We start from the raw sequence: 23,671 nt of genomic DNA on the forward strand, positions 1-23,671 counted from the left end.
ATCTTTTGGGGAGATGTTTTGTCAGTTGACTTTACCTTGTATACGCTTCGTCCAGCTCAGGGAGGGTAGCAGCTGAGAAAATGAGCCTTTCTGACAATAAAAACTTGGTTTTTGTGTCATCACAGAGAACTTGTGCTTGGTGAGCCATGATCACTCTCTTCATTCTTTCAGTCATCATGAAGAGGTAAACACGTCTGAAATTTGACCACTGAAGCAGATAATCCATTGCACTTGAATATAAGAAACCTTTCTTAAAAACTTGGACTGACTTAACAAAATAAAATCTAAACTTCGCATGGAGCCCTTCAGGCAATTGTTAAAATAAATAATTATTTTTATTATTAACTATGTATATTTTACATAAATAAAAGCTTTCGCAGTCGCTCGTATTCCATATTGTTTTAACCTCACAAAATTTGTTTTAACTATTTTGGCTATTGCAATTTACGATTGAGACCTTGATTTTCATTATTACTTTTCGTTAATCCTGTTAAATGAAAGATCAAAACAAGGTTGCCGGTATTACCCAAAGTACGAAACAATTACTCAAACTCAGTGAAAAGAAAATATTTTTACCGGGTGTAGACTAGCTGTAAAGCAGGGCTATATACCACTTTGGGTAATTGGACCATTTTGACTAAAATAGAAAGGCTTGCCTGAACTTTAAACAAGATATTGGTGATAACCGAGAAGAAGAAAAGGCTATAGAGCTGGTTTATCTAACTTCCAGCTCCTCCTCCATTACAAAAAATTTTGTATTATTTGGAAAATTGTCTTAGAATTACTTTGAAAATTTAACGACAGTAAGATTTCAAAATTATTGAATTTAGTTATTTGAGCTTGAATTATTGCAATATCCGAGTTCTGATTATTTGACTTTGAGTTATTAAGTATTGATTAATTGAGATTGAAAATTGCGATAAAAATAATTTTATGATTTTGAAGATTTAGCAGCAGGGGATTTCATTACCAAGTGGAATATAACATAACTTCTTCGTTTCCGAGCTGTCCCATCCAGCATTCGTATTTTACTGAAAATAGTTACGCTTATTTTGCAATCGGTACTTCATAGTTTGGAAAAAAATGTATCTAAACTAAATGGGTTAAAACAGGACATACGATGAAAAAGTAATTACAAAAATAATAATCTGTCCCATTAAAAGAGCAATCATTGTACATATAGATGTAAATTTTTTCTCGAAATAATATTATAATTTAAAATTGAACCATTTTCTCACGTAAAAAAAAAAAACAGTCTAGATAAGTCACGATTTTGGGAGTATTTGTTTCACCCTCCCAGTACTCTTATTTTTTATAAGTCGTCCGCTGACTGAAATAAGATACTCCCTGTTGGCTGAAAGCCTTGAGTATAAATAGGAGGATTTTCAAAATATAATTTGTTGGTTGAAAAATCTGTTGATTCCGATCCTTCAGAGAAAGATATTTCGGTTTGATAGCTATGCAATGAGTCTTAAAATCTTAATTAATTCGCTTTAACCCATTACGGCAGAAAAATTACAATAGCAATTTGTATACCAGGGGGACAAACGTGGCTTGGTGATTATTATTCGTTGTATTAAACATTTTTCAAATAAATGACGTCACTAATACCCAGACGTCCAATACATAGCGGTTTTACTTTCCACAGCGAATAAACGAAATGAAATTAATATTGTTTTGAGAAAGAGATTAAAAGATTATTTTCATCGAACAAAGCTGGGTCTCCTGATGCTTAATTAAAATATAAGCAACAAATAAAAACTAAATTACTGAAAATAAAAACAATTCTTTCAGCCACTAAATTTTTAAGGTCCCAAAGAACTGGGGATTTCAACAATATGGACTCCAGAGATACACAAATAAAAGGAAGATGATGAGCGTCAGAGCGTCGCTAAAGCGAAATAGAGAGAGAGAGAAACAAAAGAGAGACACACGCATACATAAAGAAAACGACAAAAGAAAAATATTAGAAAATCAAATTATTTTAAAGTAAAAAAAACTGTTCTTTTAAAATGAACAGCTTTCTGAAAACTTACGTCCCAGCATCATAGCCTTGGCATATAGACACACATCCCAAAATCTTTTCCGTTTTGTGGAAAGTGCTATCTCCAGCATACTTAGTGACAATATTTCCTCCAAGACTGAAACCAATACATATGATACTAGTTTCAGGATAGGTTGCATGGACGTCTTCAACCATAGCTGCATAATCTTTTGGACAGCCTAAAATCAAAAATAGCTTTAATCTATCGAATTAAGATAAAAGAAAAGAGGATAGTCGAAAGACGAAAAGTGGGAAAAAAGAAAGAAAGAGCTTCTTTTGGGGGGGGGGGTAATAGCAATTAATTCGCATTTCGACTTTCACTACAATACGATCAATTCACCTTATTGCTTTTAAGGTGCTGAAGTCAGTAATTATAAAAGTGACCAAATGGTGTTATAGGCCCATTCACAAGAAGATGGACTTTTCACACAATTTTCTGATTGGCTGCCAAATTTTGATTGGCTCAAGTTAGCGCAAACCAAATCTCGTTATTAGTTAATCGTATTGCGAGTTGGCCTTTAGCGGTTTCAAAGAGTTCACCAATTGCAGTAGGATAACCCATAACCTTGTCTTTCTTTCTATGGAGCACTATCAGGTCCCTATGATCATTCACCCTATTCAGCTGTTCCATAAAAACACTTGTTTAATGCCTTCGAAAATATACCCGTTGATTTGGACAAGATATACTTGTGAGCATGGTCTAGGAAAGATTGAAAAAACTATCAAATCAATTACCTTCTTCAGACCTCTATAGTAAGGCAGTATTTTTAAAACAAAACTGTGATGTGTGTTTTTTCGTATTAATTATATTTCCCTTGTTTGTTTTCTCTCAAGATTACCATTTTCTTTATCTACATGCTCATGATTTTTTGTAACGACGAGCAAAAGGCTTAACATTCTATACCAGAATAAAATAAGTATACAGCTTGGGGCAGGATTATGGCCTAGTTTAACCTAAGCTAATGGCCTTCAACCCCTTGTTGAACCGTTTGCAAATGACCCTTTACTTTGAGCACATTTTGTCAAAACATATAAGTAAGCACGTAAGGGATTTCAGACCGAGGCCTCTTATGCAAAATAAACGACTTCAGATTGATTTTTTTTTCTCTAATAATAGGTTTCTTAAAAACAGCTACAGAGCTACAGTTAGAAAGTTATAGACTCTTTAGCCATGAGGCAGCTAGGCTGCAGCCTATTAGCCCGTTGGGTTGTTTAAGCTCATAGGTGCATCTTATCACGACCTTGAAAAGCTTTTATTTATGGTGTGATTTTGAACGGCAAAGGAAGCGATAATAGGTACTGATACAAAAAACAAAATAAAATTTGAAAAAGTAAAGCTAATCGATTCGGCTTCCGAGCGGCTCGTATATTTCATATTTAGACTTGTTATTAAAATATTTTTTTATATTTATGAAGCTAATAACAACGAGGATGGGTAACTAATAAGAGCGGGGACTGGCACTGGTGTTAGAAAAATCACAAACGGCATCTAGCATTTGGCGTTTTTCTTGTATTTTTCAGTAACTGAGATTAGGCAATCATTGTTGCACTAATTTTTACATATTAAAACACTAGAAGCTAGATGGCATTGTTGATTTTTCTTTTTATCCTAGCGACAGTCTTCACCCTTATAAGTTACCCATACTTTTTTCCTAATAGAGAGTTCATAGTGAAAAGCCCTATTAAGAGCTATTTTTGCGAACTTTTCATAGAGACGGCCTATTTTTTTGGACCAAGATTAGGCCTACCTGATTGAATGGTAAACTTTCGAATCGTAAAAACGTATTTTTTTCATAGTTTCTGTAATTTCGTTGTAACAAGTTGGAGTCTACAGTGAAAACCATATTCATGTATATCATGTATATCATTCCATATATCATGTATTTCATATCAAAATACTTTCCTTGTGCCTTAATTTGGACTGTAGATTTATTCACTCAGTTTCATTCACCTAGCCCCACAACTCTATTGGTTAATGAAATCCCACTCTAAAGAGGAAGTACTTCAAGTACTTGAATCAACACTATTTATTTTTTTGAAGTATTTAGAATGATTTTTTTTTCTATATTAAAAAGAATTCTGTATTTACAAAACCCAGTAATAAAACATATTGAATTCTTAGAATAATAGTTGAATTAAAATTAAATACTTGTGGGCATCAAGCCATGGCAAATTGTAGGAAAAGCCAAGACAAATAGTCCGAGTGAGTAAGAGGCAAATCTGGCATTGTATGCAAAATCTGGGACTGAATTTGCATGGACTCAAACGCAAACAAGTGAAACCTGAGCCTAATAGAATTGGCCGCTTGTAGTCTAAAAGGAGAATGCCGTGTCATAGGATTGATATATGGCCAATAAGTTCTCTAGACTTACAGACGAACTCTGAAACCTATAGTTTTCCAAGTGTTTGGTTTGAAAATATATTTAAATGAAGTGAGGGAAATTTTAAACCAATTTTCATAGAACCTTCCTAACAAATTACGATGATATTTTGTATTACAACTATGGCTACTTTATTTTTCAGGATATTTTTGAAAAAAAAATAATAAAAAAAAAAAAAATCGGAAATAGACAGTAAAGATGACGAAGATGTTCTTAATACGTATCAGTATTAAAAAAACTCCATTCGATTTTTTAATTTGAAAGCAATACAAGACGGAAGAACAAAAGAGAGGGAAAAAAAGAATAAAAAAACAAAAAAGTCACTAGAGCGTAATCATTACTGTTTGGTGGGAGGGGTATTTTAAAAAACGAAATTTTACAAAATGCATCAGAAATTCGATTATATTCATTTTCATTAATTTTTTTTATAGGTCAGACAAAAATTTGGGGGGACGAGGGGGAGGTTTAAACCCGGCTAACCCCTCCCCCTGGAAACAGCCTTGACGTTTATGTTTTCGAGTATAAGAAATATTACAGTTTACAGGTTAATAGCACTTACATTAATAACCTTAAACCCTTTTTAATGTCATAGGAGAAAAACAACGAATTTAGAAGACTTACCATAAGCGAAAATTCTTGGGGAAGTAACCTTTACGTCTTTAAGAGCTCCAACATGATTTAAAACAGTACAACGATAGCCCTTTCTTTGTGCAAAGTGAACAAATGTACGTATATAGACACTTTCACTTGAATTACATATTCCGGGACATACGGCCAGTGTTATGTCACCTAAAATTACAAAAACAATATTAGTTCTAAAAAAGACGACTGAAGCGCAAGATAAGAAACAGCTCCCCTTGGTCTCTCCTCTCTCCTCTCCTCTCTCTCTCTCTCTCTCTCTCCTCTCTCTCTCTCTCTCTCTCTCTCTCTCTCTCTCTCTCTCTCTCTCTCTCTCTCTCTCCTCTCTCTCTCTCTCTCTCCCTCCTAGTCCAAATCCAGGAATAATGGCGATTAATCCCCCCCCTCCAACCTTCTTTTGTTTTTATCTGATGGAACATGGATATTTCAAAATTTTTGGACAAAAATGTGCTTTTTTGTCGCCATGGACACTTCCCCTTACCTAAACAAACATAAATTGACACTCCAACATAATAGCTGAGGCATAATTACACATCACTAAATACAATTTCATCAAGCCTCAAATGATTCAACTCTCTATATCAACCATTTCTTTCGCATGGACTATGTGCATGTTCAAGAATAAATCCCACCAAGGACGATTGGTCTCATACGACCATCCCTGGGGAAGAAAAACAAACAAACATATAAACACGCATCTGTGATCATTTTTCTCGGGAAAAAAGAAATACATAACTTCGAACTTTTGTAGATTTCCCTCCCTCTTATACCTGTTTTTCCTGTTTCCTGTACATAAGCTGGTAAAAATGTATAGCCGCTATTCTTTTTTCAGATAGGTATTCCAAGGAAAGAGATGCTTATGAGAAAACAACATTAGTCCTAAAACAAAAGATATGAGCTCATATAGCACTTGTGACGAGGTCGGAAGAGCCAAGAGCTCATATGGCATGAGCTCTGGCTAAAGAATCAATAGATTGGTTTAAAATGAAAATCAGAGGCTTAATGCCGGTCGGGATTTAAAATAAGAACTCTGAGACACGAGGTCCTTGTAAATATCAAAATTCATTAAGATCCGATCACCCACTCGTAAGTTAAAAATACCTAGTAAGTTAAAAAAGAAAAATTAGAAAATCTTTTCCTCTCTCTTCAGCCCCTAAGATGGTCGAATCGGGAGAAACGACTTTATAAAGTCGATTTGTGCAGGTCCCTGACACGCCTACCAATTTTCATCGTCCTTGCACGCCCAGAAGCACCGAACTCGCCAAAACACTGGACCCTCCTAACTCCCCCAAAGAGAGCAGATCCAGTCCAGTTACGTCAATCACGAATCTACGACATTTGCTAATTCTACCCAATCATTCCGATCTCTCCACTCTAAGCGTTTTCCAAGATTTCCGGTTTCCCCCTCCAACTCCCCCCGATGTCAACAGATTTGGTTGACATTTGAAATAAAAGCTCTAAGACATGAGTTCCTTCTAAATATCAAATTTCATGAAGATCCGGTCACCCGTTCTTAAGTTAAAAATACCTCAATTTTTCTAATTTTTCCAAATTAACACCCCCCAGCTCCCCCAAAGAGAACTGATCCGCTCCAATTATGTCCATCCCGTATCTATACCTTGTGCTTATTCTTCCCATCAAGTTTCATCCCGATCTCTCCACTCTAAGCCTTTTCCAAGATCTCTGTTTCCCCCCTCCAACCCCCTATGTCCCCGGATCCAATTCGAATTCGTATGTTACAAATACCTAATTTTTTCTAATTTTTCAGAATTACTCTCCCCCCCCCCAACTCCACCAAAGAGTGCGGATCCGGTCTGGTTATGTCAGTCATGTATCTTGGACTTGTGCTTATGCCTCCCACGAAGTTCCATCCTGATCTCTCGGCTTTAAGAGTTTTCCAAGATTCCCCCCCCCCAACTCCCCTCCCAATGACACTGGATCCTGTCGGGATTTAAAATAAGAGATCTAAAATACGAGGTCCTTTTAAATATGAGTTTCATTAAGATCCGATCACCCCTTCGTAAGTCAAAAATACCTCATTTTTCTAATTTTTCAGAATTACCCCCCCCCCCCCTAAGTTCCCCCAAAGAGAGCGGATCCGTTCCGGTTATGTCAATCACGTACATAGGACTTGTGCCTATTTTTCCCACCAAGTTTCATCCTGATCCCTCCACTCTAGGCGTTTTCCAAAATTTCATTTCCCCTCCCCCAACTCCCCCCAATGTCACCGGATCCGTTCGGGAGTTAGAATAAGAGCTCTGAGACACGATATCTTTCCAAACATTAAATTTCGCTAAGATCAGATTGGTAAGTTCGTAAGTTAAAAAATATCTCATTTTTTCTAATTTTTCGGATTTAACCGTCCTCCCACTCCCCTCCCCCCTCCAGATGGTCGAATCAGAGAAACAACAATTTCTAACTTAATCTGGTCTGGTTCCTGATACGCCTGCCAAATTTCATCGTCCTAGCTTACCTGGAAGTGCCTAAACTAGCAAAACCAGGACAGACAGACAGATAGACCGACAGACAGACCGACCGACAGAATTTGCGATCACTATATGTCACTTGGTCGATACCAAGTGCCATAAAAAAGGACTGAAGGATAGGTAAGAAATCTAGATTAGAAAACTGTTTGTGTTTCTTTTTTGTTTATGAGCTAGTGTTATGAGTTTTTTGTTTATGAGCTAGAAACTTAACAATGAAGAGAAAGGAGGAATATAAAATGCAATTCTTTTTTTTTTAATTCAAAATTTGTCAAAATAAAAAATAAATCGGTCAAACTTTCTGCTTAGTAATTTTATCAATAGGAATTAGGGTTTCTAGATTATGGTGAAAACATCGTATCAGTTTAGTATAACAAGCAGTAAATCCCCACAAGCACCCTATATGCTACTTTCTGAAGAGCTTTGATTTCTATTGAAAACAAATGTAAGCGGCAGCAAAATTATTTAAGATTATATTGAATAATTTCAAATACTGCCATCTATATTCACTGCAAAATTTACAAGTAGATACCGTTATAGCCGAAAATAAATGTATAAATAAATACCATTAGATCTGGTAGCTAAAGCTACTGGAAAAGTTCTAGCTTCACTTTTCAGTAAAAAAAAAAAAAAGATACTGCTCAATCCCTTATAAAAAAAAAAATTCAACTACTTAAGTGTTTTCATAGATAGTCAACTATACTGTCGAACTATAATCAGGTCTAGATCGGATAAGTGTGGGGCTCGATTGTTTTTTTGCGGGGCCCTTTCTATGTATTAAACAAAATTCAAATTCAGTATTTTATATATATATATATATATAACATGTATATATACCTTCTTGGGCTAAACGGAAAGCTGGTCGTCCGTGATTGGGGTATGAGGATGTCGTAAAGAAAGATTTAAGAGAAACAGAAAATTTCTGGGAGCGTGTAAAGAGGGAGGCTTGAAATAGATTAGGATGGAGGAGCGTCTGTAGCTATTGGCCTCAGGCGGCTTAGTACTGTGGTGAGTTGTTAGTAGCATTTAATCCAACCTGGTTCATTGTCGATCTCAGTTAGTTTTTTATTAGTTTTAGCCTGGAAAACGATCTTTCTCCCGAAGCAACGCTTACTTAGACTATTACGAATATTCGGAGCGTAATGAACAAGTTTAGAAATGCTATTGCTCTATATTATCCGATAAAAAGTCCCTACAGATTTTCAAAATAATTCGGAGGGGAAAAATATTTCAAAGCTTCCATTTCTTCAAATAACATTTTATTGTCAGTATTATCCATTATTGTTAAAACCAATTTGCTTTCAGTTCGATTTTTATTTGTTCGTTTTGATGGTAACACGGGGCCCTTTCAAATGTAGGGTAATTAGTAACTGGGGTCTTATCTTTACCCGAGTTTAAGAAATTGATGATTTTAAAATTATTAGTAAAAACTACGTACAGATTATTTTTTGTGCAAATATTAGATATTAGTTTACTAATAAAATTAGTAAAGATAAGACCCCAGTTACTCGCCAAAGAGGGGTCTATTAAATACCATGTGATTGCGGAAAATACTATATCGGCAGGACCCATCAGAATCTAGACAAACGGTTACAACAGCATAAAAATGACATAGACAAGGCCTTAATTTCAAATAGTTCCAACAACTCCTTTGATTCTGCTTTAGGTTGGCATATATTTAATAATCCCTCCCACATGATACTTTTTGAAAACTCTTCACTCATTAGTAATGATTTGGGAATAAAACAGGTGGTTCGAGAATCAATCGAAATTAATCTCAAAATAAATAATAATATTTCTTTGAACAGGGACTTGGGGGAATACTCACTAAATTCTTTATACTCAAATTTAATTAAAATTGATCTAACAAAATATTTTACTAAACCGATTTATAATAGTACTGAACCAACTACGAAAAGGCCTTTGAGACAGGCTGCTAAACAAGCAAGATTAGCTTTAAGAAATTGCATCTCTTCAGTTTGAATGAGCTTATATTCTCATTTCATTCTTTTCGCCAGTCCTGGTTGAACTTCGTTGAAGTAAGGATGCTAGGGCTATTTTTAAAAAAAGTTTTAAAAAGTGTTTTTAATTATTCAGTTTTAATCCTCACAATTTGATGTAAGTTCTTTTATATATATATATATATATATATATATATATATATATATATATATATATATATATATATATATATATAGTTTCTCTCTTATTCTTGTATTGTGCTGAAGACGGCCCTTGGACATAGGGCCGAAATATCTACAGAAATAATTTCCACTGTCTTGAAATTTTCCCTATTGTCTCTACGTTGTATTTGTTTGTTATGGAAAGGCAGTGTGGTCTTCGTCGCTATTTTATATATATATATATATATATATATATATATATATATATATATATATATATATATATATATATATATATACATATATATATATATATATATATATATATATATATATATATATATATATATATATATATATATATATATATATATAGTCATAAAACTTTCGATCTTTAAAGTTATGGTTCTTATTAACAAAGGTCACTCGTTACCTACCCTTCTTTACCATCAACAGCATGATTAGGTTTGATATAAATCTGCTGAAATGTCATGTTATCTATACCGTGGTAGCAGATAAAAAGATGTGTAGGATGTGATGACAAAAAAAAATGTCCGTTCATTGGCGAGAACGTGAATATCTCAATATTCACTAAAGCTGATAAATTCTAGATGGTGTTGGTTGTTTTTTCTAAGCAACAAAATTAATTTTTCCTGTCGTCATTTTATTAGGTTTTTAATAAATGTATATCATAAAGTGAAATAATAAATGAGCATATAACATATTTATAAACGCTGAAGCATGAATAAATCTTTTTAAATCTTTTTAATCGATGAGATTCCCTCCAAATCTTCCGCATTAAATTTACTATTCTTCCTACTGATAGGCGGAAGTAACTCGTGATTTCTTTACAATCAAATCGTTCTCTGGCATTCTATTATCTAACTGGTAATAATTACCTGATTCAAAACTATTTATTTTGACTTACCGCCGTAGATTCAATTCCTGAATTCCTTTATATTATCTTCGATTCACTATCAGTAAACTCTCTGTTTTAATGTTTCCTTCAATTGTTTTCCCGAAAATAAGGACTTTAAAAGTCAACATAAAAGGTGTTTTGAACCGGGTAAAGTACCAGCTGCCGACAATCAAAAACATGGTTTTGTTTGTCACAAAGACAGTTTGACTTAGATTCAGTTGAAATTCAAGAAAGATATAAAGCGAAACAGATATGGAAAAAGTCAAAATATTTTCAACATAAAAGGTGTTTTGAACCGGGAAAGTACCAGTTGCCGACAATCAAAAACATGGTTTTGTTTGTCACAAAGACAGTTTGACTTAGATTCAGTTGAAATTCAAGAAAGATATAAAGGGAAACAGATATGTAAAAAGTTAACATATTGTCAACATAAAAGGTGTTTTGAACCGGGTAAAGTACCAGTTGCCAACAATAAGTCTTTGTTTGTCACAAAGACAGTTTGACTTAGATTCAGTTAAAATTCAAGAAAGATATATAGGGAAACAGATATAAAAAAAAGTTCCGAAGCTGACAGTAGCAGAATTCAAGAGAATTCCGAAAACAGCCAGCTTGCCAACAAATTTCACTCAGCCATGAAAACTACCAAGCAGCATTGCTGCTACGCTACTCAACTCTTTTAACGGCAGCCAGGGAACTGGAAATTTTATAAACTTGCAATTTCTGCATAAAACAATATTGTCACCCGTTCTTAATTACCCGAGAGTAGATATCCCCACTGAATCACCTAGCAGCGCCTAAACACAAACAAAAAAAAAAAAAACATCCATAAACAGAAAAAAACTGCCAATAACTAAGAATACAGGAATTGATGATGAACATCGATGACTAATGATGATTAACGATAATTCGATGATAAAGACACAAAAAGACACCCTGAAAACACAAAAAACTGCCAATAACTAAGAACTAACTGACAAAAACCAATGACATTAAGCACCAATAAGAAACCAAGTTCTGTCTATTTTCTGAAAACAATAAATCCGTCTTAAGGTGCCTACACACGTATTGATAAATCTGATAGACTTATTTTCAGAGATACTTGATGGCATGGATGGTAAGTGGCAGATCTAAGGGAGGGGGCGGGGGGCCCTGACGTAGTGGTGGATTTGTGGTTGGGACCGCTTACTTTGGTTTGGATTGGGATGAAAGTTATTTTTTTTAATTGGTTTATAATAGTTGATTTTTTAATACTTTTTTAATTATTAAGACTGTTTCTTTTTTCCAACAAGTTTGAATCAAGGTTTAAGTTACTTTGTGTGGTCTCTGTTAGATTTTACTAATGACGCATACTGCCAAAAAGTATTTAATTAAATTTAGGTTTATCAAGGGAACCTGTCTGCATGAAAACAAAAGCCAAGTCGGAGGCGAAAATCTTCATTTCGTAGCAACAGGGAGGGGAAATTTAAAATGCTAACTTCTTTTGGCTGTCGAAATGATATTTCAGGATTGCGCTGTCACAATGGGGCTGAAAAGCGAAATATTTACTGTTTTTTACTGTCGAAAATTTATTTTTCGAGTCTTGCAATGGCAATGAGGTGAAGAAATTGAAATCGTTACTTTTTTTGGCTGACTGTTTTGGTTTTTTGGGTTTGCTTTTTTTTGCGAAGCGGGGTGATTTTAACAACATTGTTGTTTTTTAGGGGATTTGTAAATAGAAGGTAAATCTATGAGAAGTGCAAAAACTATTAATTTAAGTTTTGGTGAGCAAATGGTGGCCACTTTACTGCCCATTTTCATCTAATTAAAGCTCTGCATTACATGACATATCACCTCCTCTGTTCATCAATAAAAACTCTTCATCAATCTAAACTCTTTAGAATTTTCATAAAGGTTTGTATAAGTATATACTTAAAACAAAGTATATGAGTCGAAATACTCCTTCAAAGGTCGGAGTAATCATTTAAGAAGAATAGATTTTCGAATAACTGTTCTTACAAGAAGGCAAATACTTATGTTTTTTTATCTAGCTGGTATAGATGGGTCTTCGAATTCTCAGTTTAATCAGTGGAATGGCATCGATTTTTTTCAAACATTTAAAATAAAAAAATGTTGATAAAACGTGGAAATTCACACAAGTTGAGTTAGCCACGGAAACGGAATGCAACTACAATATTACTTTGGAATTTCTCACCTTCTCAATACCAACCAGTCACAAAATATAGTTATATTTTTGTATAAGGGTTGCATATATTTGTCCGTAAAATTGTCTAAACTGCTATATATACCGCTGATGATTTTTATACTTATTTTGATACTTGCCATCCAATCATATTTCCATGATCAGTTGTTTATAAATCAAATTTTTTACAGGACAATTCTCTTACTTAATGCCAAATCTGAGTCAAATTTCAAATTTTCATTTTTGTGTTCGACAGACATATCGAGATTTAAACTTTGATTTGAATATCTGAAAACCTCAAGATTGAAAAAATCAATTAGAAATCTACCACATCTTGAAACCCTGAGAATTTAAATAACCGATCTATACCTATCAAATACAAAAATAACATTTTGCTTTTTAAGGAATTATATCGACTCATATACTTAGTCTGAAGCACATACCTACCTGCATCATTATTCGAGTTAATATTTTTCTGACGATTTTAGTCTTTATTCGAATATTTTTGGATGAAAAGAAGAGGAAATACTAACGAAGAGCTCTAAACTGACAGGACTAACCATTATATACATGCACCAAAATATTGAGGTAGACATCGACCGTGTAATAAATAGATATGGCAGTTGTGGAAATGCAGAAATAGACTTTTTCTTGTAAAATCGTGAATTCTGTAACATATCGAACTTTAAAAATTGGAAAGACAAGCTACGTTGTTATGAAAAGTAAAATTTGGATTATTAACTTTTGAGATTTCATCAAATTTGACACTGTTTAGTAAAATACAATTTAAAAAAAATAAACAGTGATTAGTAAATGTTTTATTGCCTATACTTAAAACCATCGTTTTAAATGTCTTCTATGCATTTCTATCTCTTCGTTCGGTTTTTCTTGTTACGCCTCTAAAAGAACCAGTATTTAATATTTAATATATTCTTTACGAATATACAAGTTGTATCTTTATCCTCATTTCCACCTCTTCATTACTATCATAGTTACTAAGCGATGCCACACACTTAGGCAACATGCTAAGTGCTTTGACCTATACAAATTGTCACAAAGAGTGCATTACCCCAAAAGATGGTTCAAGACCATCTTTTTTTTTTACAATAAAAAGCTTAACTCACTTGCTATAGTGGTCAGAAGTGCAAAGGCAAAAAATTGTGCATTTAATATTAAATGTCATATTTTTTATGGTGAACAGCTTTTTATTTTTATTTTATGGCAGGCTGGTTTTTATAACTTACTATTTTTTATAGCAATATTTTTATACCATTTTAATTTCAACAGATTTATTAAAACTCTAACCCTCACCAGATTTTAGATTAAATTTACGACCATTTCCACTACCTACCTACGACACATAATTGTCGAGGTTCCCTTTAAATTGCAGGTATTTCTTGGTTCGCAGGTTTATCAAAGCAACCCATTATGCACCCCCCCCCCAAAGAAAATCCTGGATCCGCCCCTGTCCCCAGCTTAATTCAAGCATTCACAGAAACGGCTTACTTTAGCATATATTTATCTTTAAGGTGCTATACGAATTATTTTTCAGTTTTCACAGAACTTTACACTTGATTTGGAAATATTAGCTCCAATCCTTCCCCCCAAGGATTTTGACGAACTTACACCACAGGACAAGAGGTACTGTCCGAAGTACCAAATTAATTGAAAACACCTGTTCTCCCTTTTACTGTTCATTCTAATAATACAATGCTATTATTTTAATTTAAAAATATAGTATTAAATTTACTTTAAGAGTATATAGTATTAGTATAAAAGGATTTCTAAAAATCCATGGAGGAGGAGAAATCTTGGGAGGCAAACGTCACCCCCCCCCCCCCATTGACAAGACTGGTCCAGAAGAGCCTATATTTCATCTTTTCCTCATGAATAATGGCTATTTTTTCTCCTTTTTTCAGTTTGCAGTTTAAGCCTGGATCTATTACTTTTTATTTCTTTTATGGTTTTCTCTCTTTATTTTCTTATCTTCTATAATTTTGTGGAGTTGCCAACAGGTGAGCCAGCGTTTCACTTTTTCTCTTCAAAACAAATAAGTTTTCTCCTTCTTTTCCTTTTTAATTTCCATGACCGTCCCGGGACCGATCAATTTCCGAGACAGTTAATTTCATTATTTCTTTTACTGTTTTCCTCTTTTGACTTTCATTTTTTCTTTCTACAGTATATGCTGGAGTTTTTATACATCTTTCGGCCGACAACTAATCATAGTAATGATGGAGCTTACAAATCTAATGGTATATAGTCAAAATAAATAAATAACTCGTAAGATCATACCTTGAGGATGGAGATCCAGCGGTACAAAGAGGTCATAAGTTAAAGTTGCGCCATCAGACAAGTTCAAGATAACCCTATTACCAGTAGGCCAAGGACACTTAATATGTCCAATCAAACTGTACAAAACAGACTGAATGTGGCCACTAAAGCCCCACAGCCGAGTAGGAACATACCTTAAAAAAACATTGTATAAATTTTAAATTTATACTAACCTAAAGAAAAATCAAAATCATCAAATTTACGATAATTTTATAAATAAAACCAATCATTAAACATCTTTCAAAAACTAAAAAATAGAATAAATCAAGCAACAATACAGTGAATATAGTTGTAGTATGTGTATGATTTTTTCTATTTAACATTAGTTCCAACAAATTTCCCATCCTAAGCAGGACAAAGACCCAGTGCCCTGCTATATTCAATTCATTCATCAGAAAATCTTAAAACGTATATATTTTGAAAATCTTATTTTTCGAAAGCAAAAATTTCGAGTGTTAGTTAGTTCAGCGGATGTCCGAGAGGAACAGGATGACCTTTTCACGACAAAATAGCAAACAGTTGGTATGAAGCGTTGACACTTTCAAAGCCTAATAAAATTATGACCCAGGAAATGAATACTTCAAAAACAAGAAAAAAGTCAGACGAAGACAGAGGAGAGTCAAACGCCCCCCCCTCCCTCCTCCTCCAATTGACATCACTGGTTTCAGATAAAACTGAAGTGTTTTATACTAGCTACTGATATTACGGCCAGTGAGACCAATAAGTTACCTTACATTTTTGTCTATTATTTTTGTAGACTACTTAATAATTTTTTTTTATTACTAAATAACAATTCTTGACTTGAGCTTTAAACAGTATACGTTACTGATACCACGGCTGGTGAGAGAGAAACTATCGAGAAACCTGTAAATAAATTTATTATTCTCTGCATGGTACATAATGTTCTTTCTTGAACAACAACAACATTCTTGTTCTTTAGCGCGGTAAACACACACCTCTCATAAAAACGAAATCTTTGCTGTCACATACATAACCAAATATTGTACAGAGCTTAAAAAATAATACAGCTTTTTAAGTGTCCTTCTTTGATCATTAGATAGTCAGTTTGTACGAAGGTGATATATGCTTTACATGAAATTTGAAGAAGGGTTTGATCTAGAGCCGTGGTTAAAATATCTGAAGTTAAATCTTTGATTACGTGTTTGATAAAATTTTGGTTGATATCAACACAATAATTATGCAGTCATGCAAAAAATCAAAATACGTATAAAAGTAATAAAGAATACACATACGGTAAAATCAGATCTGGAACATGACTTGAGACATGCTGGACAAACTTTTTGTCTCCACCATATATTTGAGCGGGTTTTGCAGCGCTGGTTACATTCAATATCTTACATATAGCCCAAATTACGAATGCCACCAAAGCAAGTCCAGCAGGAGACATTATGAAATAGTTGAAAACCCTAAAAGCATCAATTGGAGAATGAATGATAAAAATTGACTAAAATCAATTGAAAGTCATTATTTACTTAAAAATTTCTAGACTAAAAAAGAGACTTTAAAACTTAAGAGACACTAGACTCTAGAGCTGAATAAATTCTAATGTTTTTAAAAAGCCTCCTAGGCCCTTTTTATCACAATAGGCACCCTTCTCATCTCCAATGGCATAAAAAAATAACAACAATAATGACTTCCAGAACAGCGCATATATCTACTAAGTATGACTCCTGGATCGAAATGATCCACGCAGGCCCAGGAAAGGCCCTTAATTGTGCAAATTCCCTGTTACCTAAAGATTTATTGTACGGTTGACTTGGCAGCCTGATGGGCTTGAAATTTTTAAAAACCTCCCTTAGGAGAAGAGAACCAAATATTTTTTTTTGACTAAAATAAAATAGAGGAAAGGGGGTTAGGGTGCCGAAAATGGCCTAAAAGGGTTAGTCTCTGATCAGTTGGAATATTACAGTTACAAGTTTCTAGTCCAAGGGAATCCTTTTTTACACTACAAAAATAGTTTAGGGGCATGGTCCCTGAAGAAACGTAGACCGCTAAGTCTACGGGCCAGGAGGGACCTAATGTGGAGACATAGGTCCCCAAAAAGCACAAAAATAGGCAAAAAAAATATGTCTCGAACAGCTTGAATGTTTCAGAGATCGTCCCCCAATTAAAGAGGACCATAAATTTTGTTGGAAGCAAGGAGGGTGTTAAGGGCCTGATATTTGGTCAAAAATATTTTTGCATTTCACTAGTTTGGTAGATACACCAATGATTTCCTGAGGCAAGAGAGCCCTAATACGCATAAAAAAGTTTGAGGTACGGGCATGAGAAAAAATATTTGTCGATTTGTTTCAACCTTACATTCATGTATCCCATGGAGATGAAGACCCCCAGTGCACAATGGATACGGAAAAAAATACTGCTTTGCCCAAAAATGTGAGCAATACAGAAAAAAATTAGCTTCCAGGATAACCTAGCTAAAGAGGTATTTCCCTAAACGTCCTGAAACGGATTACTATAAGTCCACAGGTCAACGAGACCACAACCTAGAAAATTTAGGCTAAAGGCACAGGCTCCTATAAAAGTACCTTTGTTTCATTTTTTTACCGACAAGTGTGAAACTTATCTTCAAAAGCCAAAAACATATATGGACTTTCCCGAAATTCTGCACAAAGACAGACTGGAAACTTTTTTTTGAACAGCTTCAAATCTACATTTATAAGTAAAGGGCCAGGGAAAAACCAAATTTTTAGGTTAAGACCCTCTCCCTAAATAAATGGGGCCTAAAAATGGCAATCTCCTTTAATGCTTCTCCTTACTTTGAGTCGAAAAAACTTTCTCATATTTATTTTTTCATTGTTTTTTAAAATAATGCTAGAAAATCCTGCACTCCCTTCATGAAACTTTTCTTCCCCCATGACAAATTCCTCCAAGGAAAGTTCCCCCTGTCCCAACCTTCTCAACCCCCTCCCTGACCTAAGAATTCCCCAGAAAACGTCTGTACACTTCCAAATAACCATTACCATATGTAAGCACTGCGCAAAGTTTGTAGCTTGTGGCCCCTCCCATGGGGACTGTGGGGGAGTAAGTTGTCCCCAAAGACATAATTATTAAGGTTTTTTGACTACGCTGAATAAAATGGCTATCTCAGAATTTTGATCTAGTGACTTTGGGAAAATAATTAGCATGGGAGGGTGCCTAGGCGTCCTCCAATTTTTGGTCACTTAAAAAGGGCACTAGAGCTTTTCATTTCCGTTATATTCTCAGGCTTGTAACTTTTGATGGGTAAGATTAGACTTGATGAAGCTTCTATATTTAAAATCAGCATTGAAATGCGATTCTTTTGATGTAGCTATTGGTATCAAAATTCCATTTTTTAGAGTTTTGGTTACTATTGAGCCAAGACGCTCCTTATTACAGTTCATTACCACAAACTGTTTGACTATTATTTTCTATTTCTCTTTTTCAGGTGCTATTTTGAATCAACATGGAAGAAGAAACTTCACCTTTAAGTAAGTATTTTATAAATTATCCGAAAATAACATTTGTAATTTAGCTTAAGACTAATATTTTATTTTCTTTTTCATGTGCTCATTTGAATCAACAAGCAAGAAGAAACTTCAACTTTGAGTAAGTATTTTATAGTTTGTTCAAGACTTCTGCTTTACTTTCAGATGTGGATATCACACATCCATTTTCCCCCAAATCTGGAACTGAGTGTCTGCCAGGTTTTTTAGTTGATCCATGCCTCCAAAAGATTTCCTCCAGGTTTTTTAGCCTCCAAAAGAGTTTTGGATTTACCTTAATTTGTTGAGCCAATTTATTTTCGTATTTTGATTTTAATTTTTTACATTATTTGTAACAAGATTTCTGGCTACCTGGTATCTTTCAAAGTTACAGGAGTTCCTGTCTTTACAATACTTTTTTATGCTTTGGATGAGATTACAAATAAAAGGAGTAAGATATGGCAGTGTTTTAGGCTGTCTAATGATCATGATGCTAGTTTGTCTCAATTCATCACCAAGTAATTAACTTATGACTTATTTATTAAACTTAAGACCAACCAGGGCCACTTACAAAAAAAAAGAACAAAAATAGAACAAAAACAGATAAATCAATAGCACAAAAAACAATCAGCAACAAAGAACAAAACAAACAAAAAACAGTTGATTCAAATAATAATGGTATGTTTAAACATGTCAAAATTGTTGTGTGTAAGTCATTCTTGACCAAGTCAGCCAAAGTGGCAGAGAGAGGCAAAAAAGCAGCTCAGAAAGCACCAAAATGAGGGGATTATCTGAAGCAAGTATCCTTGTCTGGATAGAAAGAGAAGATTTTCTACACAGCTCAGGAAAAGATGGGAGGCCACCACCAACAAACATTCCAGATACACTACAATTCAAAGGAAGATTAAAAAGCCACCCTAAAGAATTGTTATAAAGAACCCAAAGACAATTTTCACACCTAACAGAGAGAGAATGTACAAAAGCTACAACAGAGTGCAGCAAGCTCTGAAAAGAAAGCATCTTACAGAAGGGTTGCAACTCCTGGACTTACAAATGAGTAAGTTAGCCCTGCAGCACAGTAAATGTGAAAGTGCCTTAACATGCACTATCAATATCTCAGGACTAGACACAATAACTAGGTCAAGAAGGGATGGATTCTGATCACTAGGAATTCTTGGAGGCTCAATCACAGTTTAGTATAGATAATTGTTTGATAGACAAGATACAAAGGGAGAACCTGTTTGTGTTTTTGATTCCCCATATCCATCAATCCACAAAATTTCTTGCAGGTAGAAATCACCTACTATAATTGTCTCAAAAGATTTGATTTTTTAAGATATTGGATACAATTTCTGAAAAAACATTTTTGCTAATAACCTGGCTTGGGAAACTAGGGCTACATTAAGCACATCAAAAGCATATTATATTATTGTCAATAGTTATAGTTAACCATACTGTTTCAATCCATGGTCTATAATTGTTTATGGGAATAATAACACCCACCTGCAGCTCCTCCCTAACAAAAATAACCAATCCTCTCCTATGATCAGGCTCCAATAAACTTGAAAAGGTTATAACCATTGATACTGATGCAAGATTCTGTAAGTTTGGTATTGCTAAATTTGGGGCACACTTCCACAATTGCAAGTATATCACCTTGTTCTTTTGAAAGAACAGAGGCAGCCTTATTCTGTTTATTTGAAAAGCCATCAGCATTGGTACATATAATTTTTAAAGACGATTGGCTGAGATGACAGTTAAAAATATTTTGGGAAGGTGATACTGATGAAAAAGAGTCAGACAAGCTATTTACAGGTGTGTGGAAGGAGCCAAAGGAAAAACATGACTTCCATTTGTGATGGACTTGAAGGATGGTTCAGAAAATTCATTAATAGTTAACAGCTCTTTACTATCTACTATATTACTATTTACACATCTTACAGGGCTGGTAGAAGGGACATGTAATAGTCCATGGCCTGGTGGGAATGCCCTCCACCTGAACAGATTAAGTTTTTTTGCAATAATCTTTCTGAGGTTGATAGTGTGGTGAGAAAGGATAGGTGTTCAGAGTAGAAGAGGAGATGGTGTAGCTTCCATAATAAATATGAACATCATATTTTGTGGCATTAACTTTCTAGAATTTTAAATGATGTTGATGTAATTGGAATCAATGTTTGGCTGAATAATACCAAAATTTGCATAATAAGCTTTTATAACCCTAATGACCAAACTACTGATGCCATGGATTTCTTCAGTTATATAAATAATTTAAAAACATAATTGTTTGTAGAGATTTTAATGCCCACAATCTTTTGTTGGGGGAAAAGCCAGCAAATAAAGATGGTAAGCTTACTGAAAGTTTGATATCAAATAATACTGGATTAGTAGTTGCTACCCATCCAAATCTAAATACATATTTTAACCCCAAAAGTGGCAAATTTTCAACAATTGACCTACAAATTGTGTCAATAAATATTTTGAACAAAGAAAATTTTGATGACCCTTTGCACAGACCATTTTGTAACAGTTTCCTCATTAGATGAACCAGCTAAAATTCTGCCACATACCCCCAGTATATATTAACACTTAAGGCAACTTGAACTATCTTCAAAAATAAGCTTAATGATGGATTTTTAAGTCTCATCCAGGAATCTTATATTTCACATGTAACAGCTGACACACATGCTGAAGTTATGACATCTATACTAACAAATACAGCTAATAATGCTATCCCCTAAACAACAGCCCAGAAAACAATCTATAAACACACTCCTAAAGCATGGTGGACAAAAGAGTGCCAAATTAATGGAGAACAAAGAAGGCAGCTAGGAGATCCTACCTAAAAGAAACTATCTCCTGCTACATATTTAAGTAAATTATAAGCAGAGGCTAATCTCAAGAGAACTATAATAAATATTAGATATAATCACTGGAATAATTTTGCAAATAGTCTATCCAGAAAAACATGTGAGCCAAAAATATACAAGCTCATAAGCCATATTTGTGGTAAAAAAAATATCCCCTAGTCTACTCCAGTATGATCTACTATATAATAATATCATTATGACAATGATAATGAAAAGGCAAAATTATTTGCAACTCTTCTCAAAAAAGCCAACATCAAATAATAAAAATATTGCCATCCTAATCTCAATAAATCCAATATACCAGCCTCACCCAGGATCAAAATATATAACCTGTCTATTCTCAATTCATGAGCTGAATAATATAATACAACATATTAGGACTAATGCTACTTGTAGCTGCAATAATATACACCCTACATGGATAAAGAATATCACACCTTCTTACAAACATGAACTCCTAAATTGCTATAACCATGCATGGGCCATATCCCCCAATGTTTGGGACTGTTCATCTCTTCTACTAATATTAAAGGAAAATAAACCCAAATATGACCCTGAGTTTTGTAGGCATATAATGATTACTCCTGTTCTTGGAAAAGTAATGGAGAAAATGATTTATCATTGACTGCTGTGATTTGTTGAGAAGAATAATATAATACCTCATAATCAAACTAAACAGAAAACAGAAGAAGAACAACTGTTGTTTTACCTAGGCCTATATGTAAAAAAGATCAAAGCTAATAGAAGAAACAATGTAGATGGAAAAATGGAGAAATTGTTTTGAATTTCTTATCCAACTTAATTGTGACAATTCAATGTTTGTAGATTATAGGCTAAAACTCAAACAAAATGGATTTTATAAAAAATAGGAAGTTAGAAACCAATGTTTTAACCCTTTTTATAACAAAAACATAGAAAAAACATCATTTTCAAGGGTTCAAAAAGTGCTGTAAAACTAGATTGGAAAGAAAAGTGATTATTATATTCAGCAAGAGTATAAAAATGGCATATAATGGTATGTCTACTTTATATGCAGATATGAACTGCTTAATATTTATCATTCCTTTAAGATTTACTTTTTTGTTACTAGGTGTACTGAAGTTCATCAGAGATCAATGCCTTTTGGAGAGGGTAGAGTTGGAAAATTTGGAAGATCTTCTTATGGCATGGTTGTCTCTAGGCTGATTCCTGAATGTTCTATTTGCCTGTAAAATTCTAGTTTAGTGACTTATTGCTATCTCAGAAAGGGGTTAGGTTATGAAAATGAAACTTGCAGGGATAGGTCTACAGGCTAAAGTATGTCCTGGGAAGGTATTTTGAAGTACCTACCTCTACTCCCTCTCTCTCTAGAGGGTCCTGACTTTTGATGAACTTTAAAATATGTGTGTTATAAAAGTGAAACCTTGCAAAATAGATCTTCTACTTGAATGAAGTACAACAAAATTGTTTTCAGCTTCACAACTTTGCTCAATCCTAATTTATAAAGTTTTAAAGACAGCCTTTGCAAAAAGCTGTCCTGGCTGAGTGGGTTGGTGTGCTGGATTTGGGATCCCTTGTATGAGAGGATGTGGGTTTGAATCCCAGTGTAACAAATTCTTCAGTTTGGGATGGGGGTCAGTGGCATGGCTCTGTAAGCTTAGCCAGAGTTGACCCAGCTCTAAATGTGTACCTGGAGAAATCTGGGGAAGGTAAACAGGAAGGGTGTGCAAAAGCACATGATGGCTGGCCCCCAACCCCCCATTGCACTTCCTGGCTGAAGGGCAAAGAAACGGAGATCAGCACTGCTGGTAGGGACTGTAAAGTCTAATGCTGTATCCTTTACCTTTACCTTACCTTTGCAAATACATTTCCTAAATTTTGAAAAAAAAGACATTGATATGGCTCAGAATTCTACTCAAATAACAGGAATTTTCAGAGCTAAAGGCAGAGAAAAAGCAACTGGTAACTGAAAATTAAGGTAAAATGTTTTGTCAAAATTTCAATAAGTATAGACCTATCATGTAGGCAAATTTCAAGGCCCTCAAGAAGGAGAAGGAGCAGAGATGGGTACTTTAAAATACCTTCCCAGGATAAACTTTAGCCTGTAGACCCATCCTCAAAAGTTTTATTTTGCTAACCTTACCCCTTTCTGAGATAGCAAGAAGTCACTAAACTAGAATTTTACCCTATTTACCCAACTGAAATACTTCTGAGGACAACGAAAAACCTGTCATCTAAAAACGTTATAAGCCTATGAAT

General features: G+C 34.3%; 1 protein-coding gene across 1 annotated transcript in view; it reads right to left on the bottom strand.

The window, feature by feature from the left end:
• The window catches only part of LOC136032865 (abhydrolase domain-containing protein 2-like), a 36,158-nt gene extending 13,627 nt beyond the window's left edge, over positions 1–22,531 (bottom strand). Inside the window, exons 1-6 of the mRNA XM_065713278.1 lie at positions 22,510–22,531; positions 16,353–16,526; positions 15,061–15,233; positions 5,047–5,214; positions 2,037–2,223; positions 36–230 (exon numbers count right to left, since the gene is read on the bottom strand). Coding sequence (XP_065569350.1) covers positions 36–230; positions 2,037–2,223; positions 5,047–5,214; positions 15,061–15,233; positions 16,353–16,507 — 878 coding nt within the window. The 5' untranslated portion in view covers positions 16,508–16,526; positions 22,510–22,531. The remainder of the gene's footprint in view (positions 1–35; positions 231–2,036; positions 2,224–5,046; positions 5,215–15,060; positions 15,234–16,352; positions 16,527–22,509) is intronic.
• Positions 22,532–23,671: the final 1,140 nt, after the last annotated feature.

Source organism: Artemia franciscana, chromosome 11 (genome assembly GCF_032884065.1).
Source record: "Artemia franciscana chromosome 11, ASM3288406v1, whole genome shotgun sequence".
Taxonomy (NCBI): Eukaryota; Metazoa; Arthropoda; class Branchiopoda; order Anostraca; family Artemiidae; genus Artemia; species Artemia franciscana.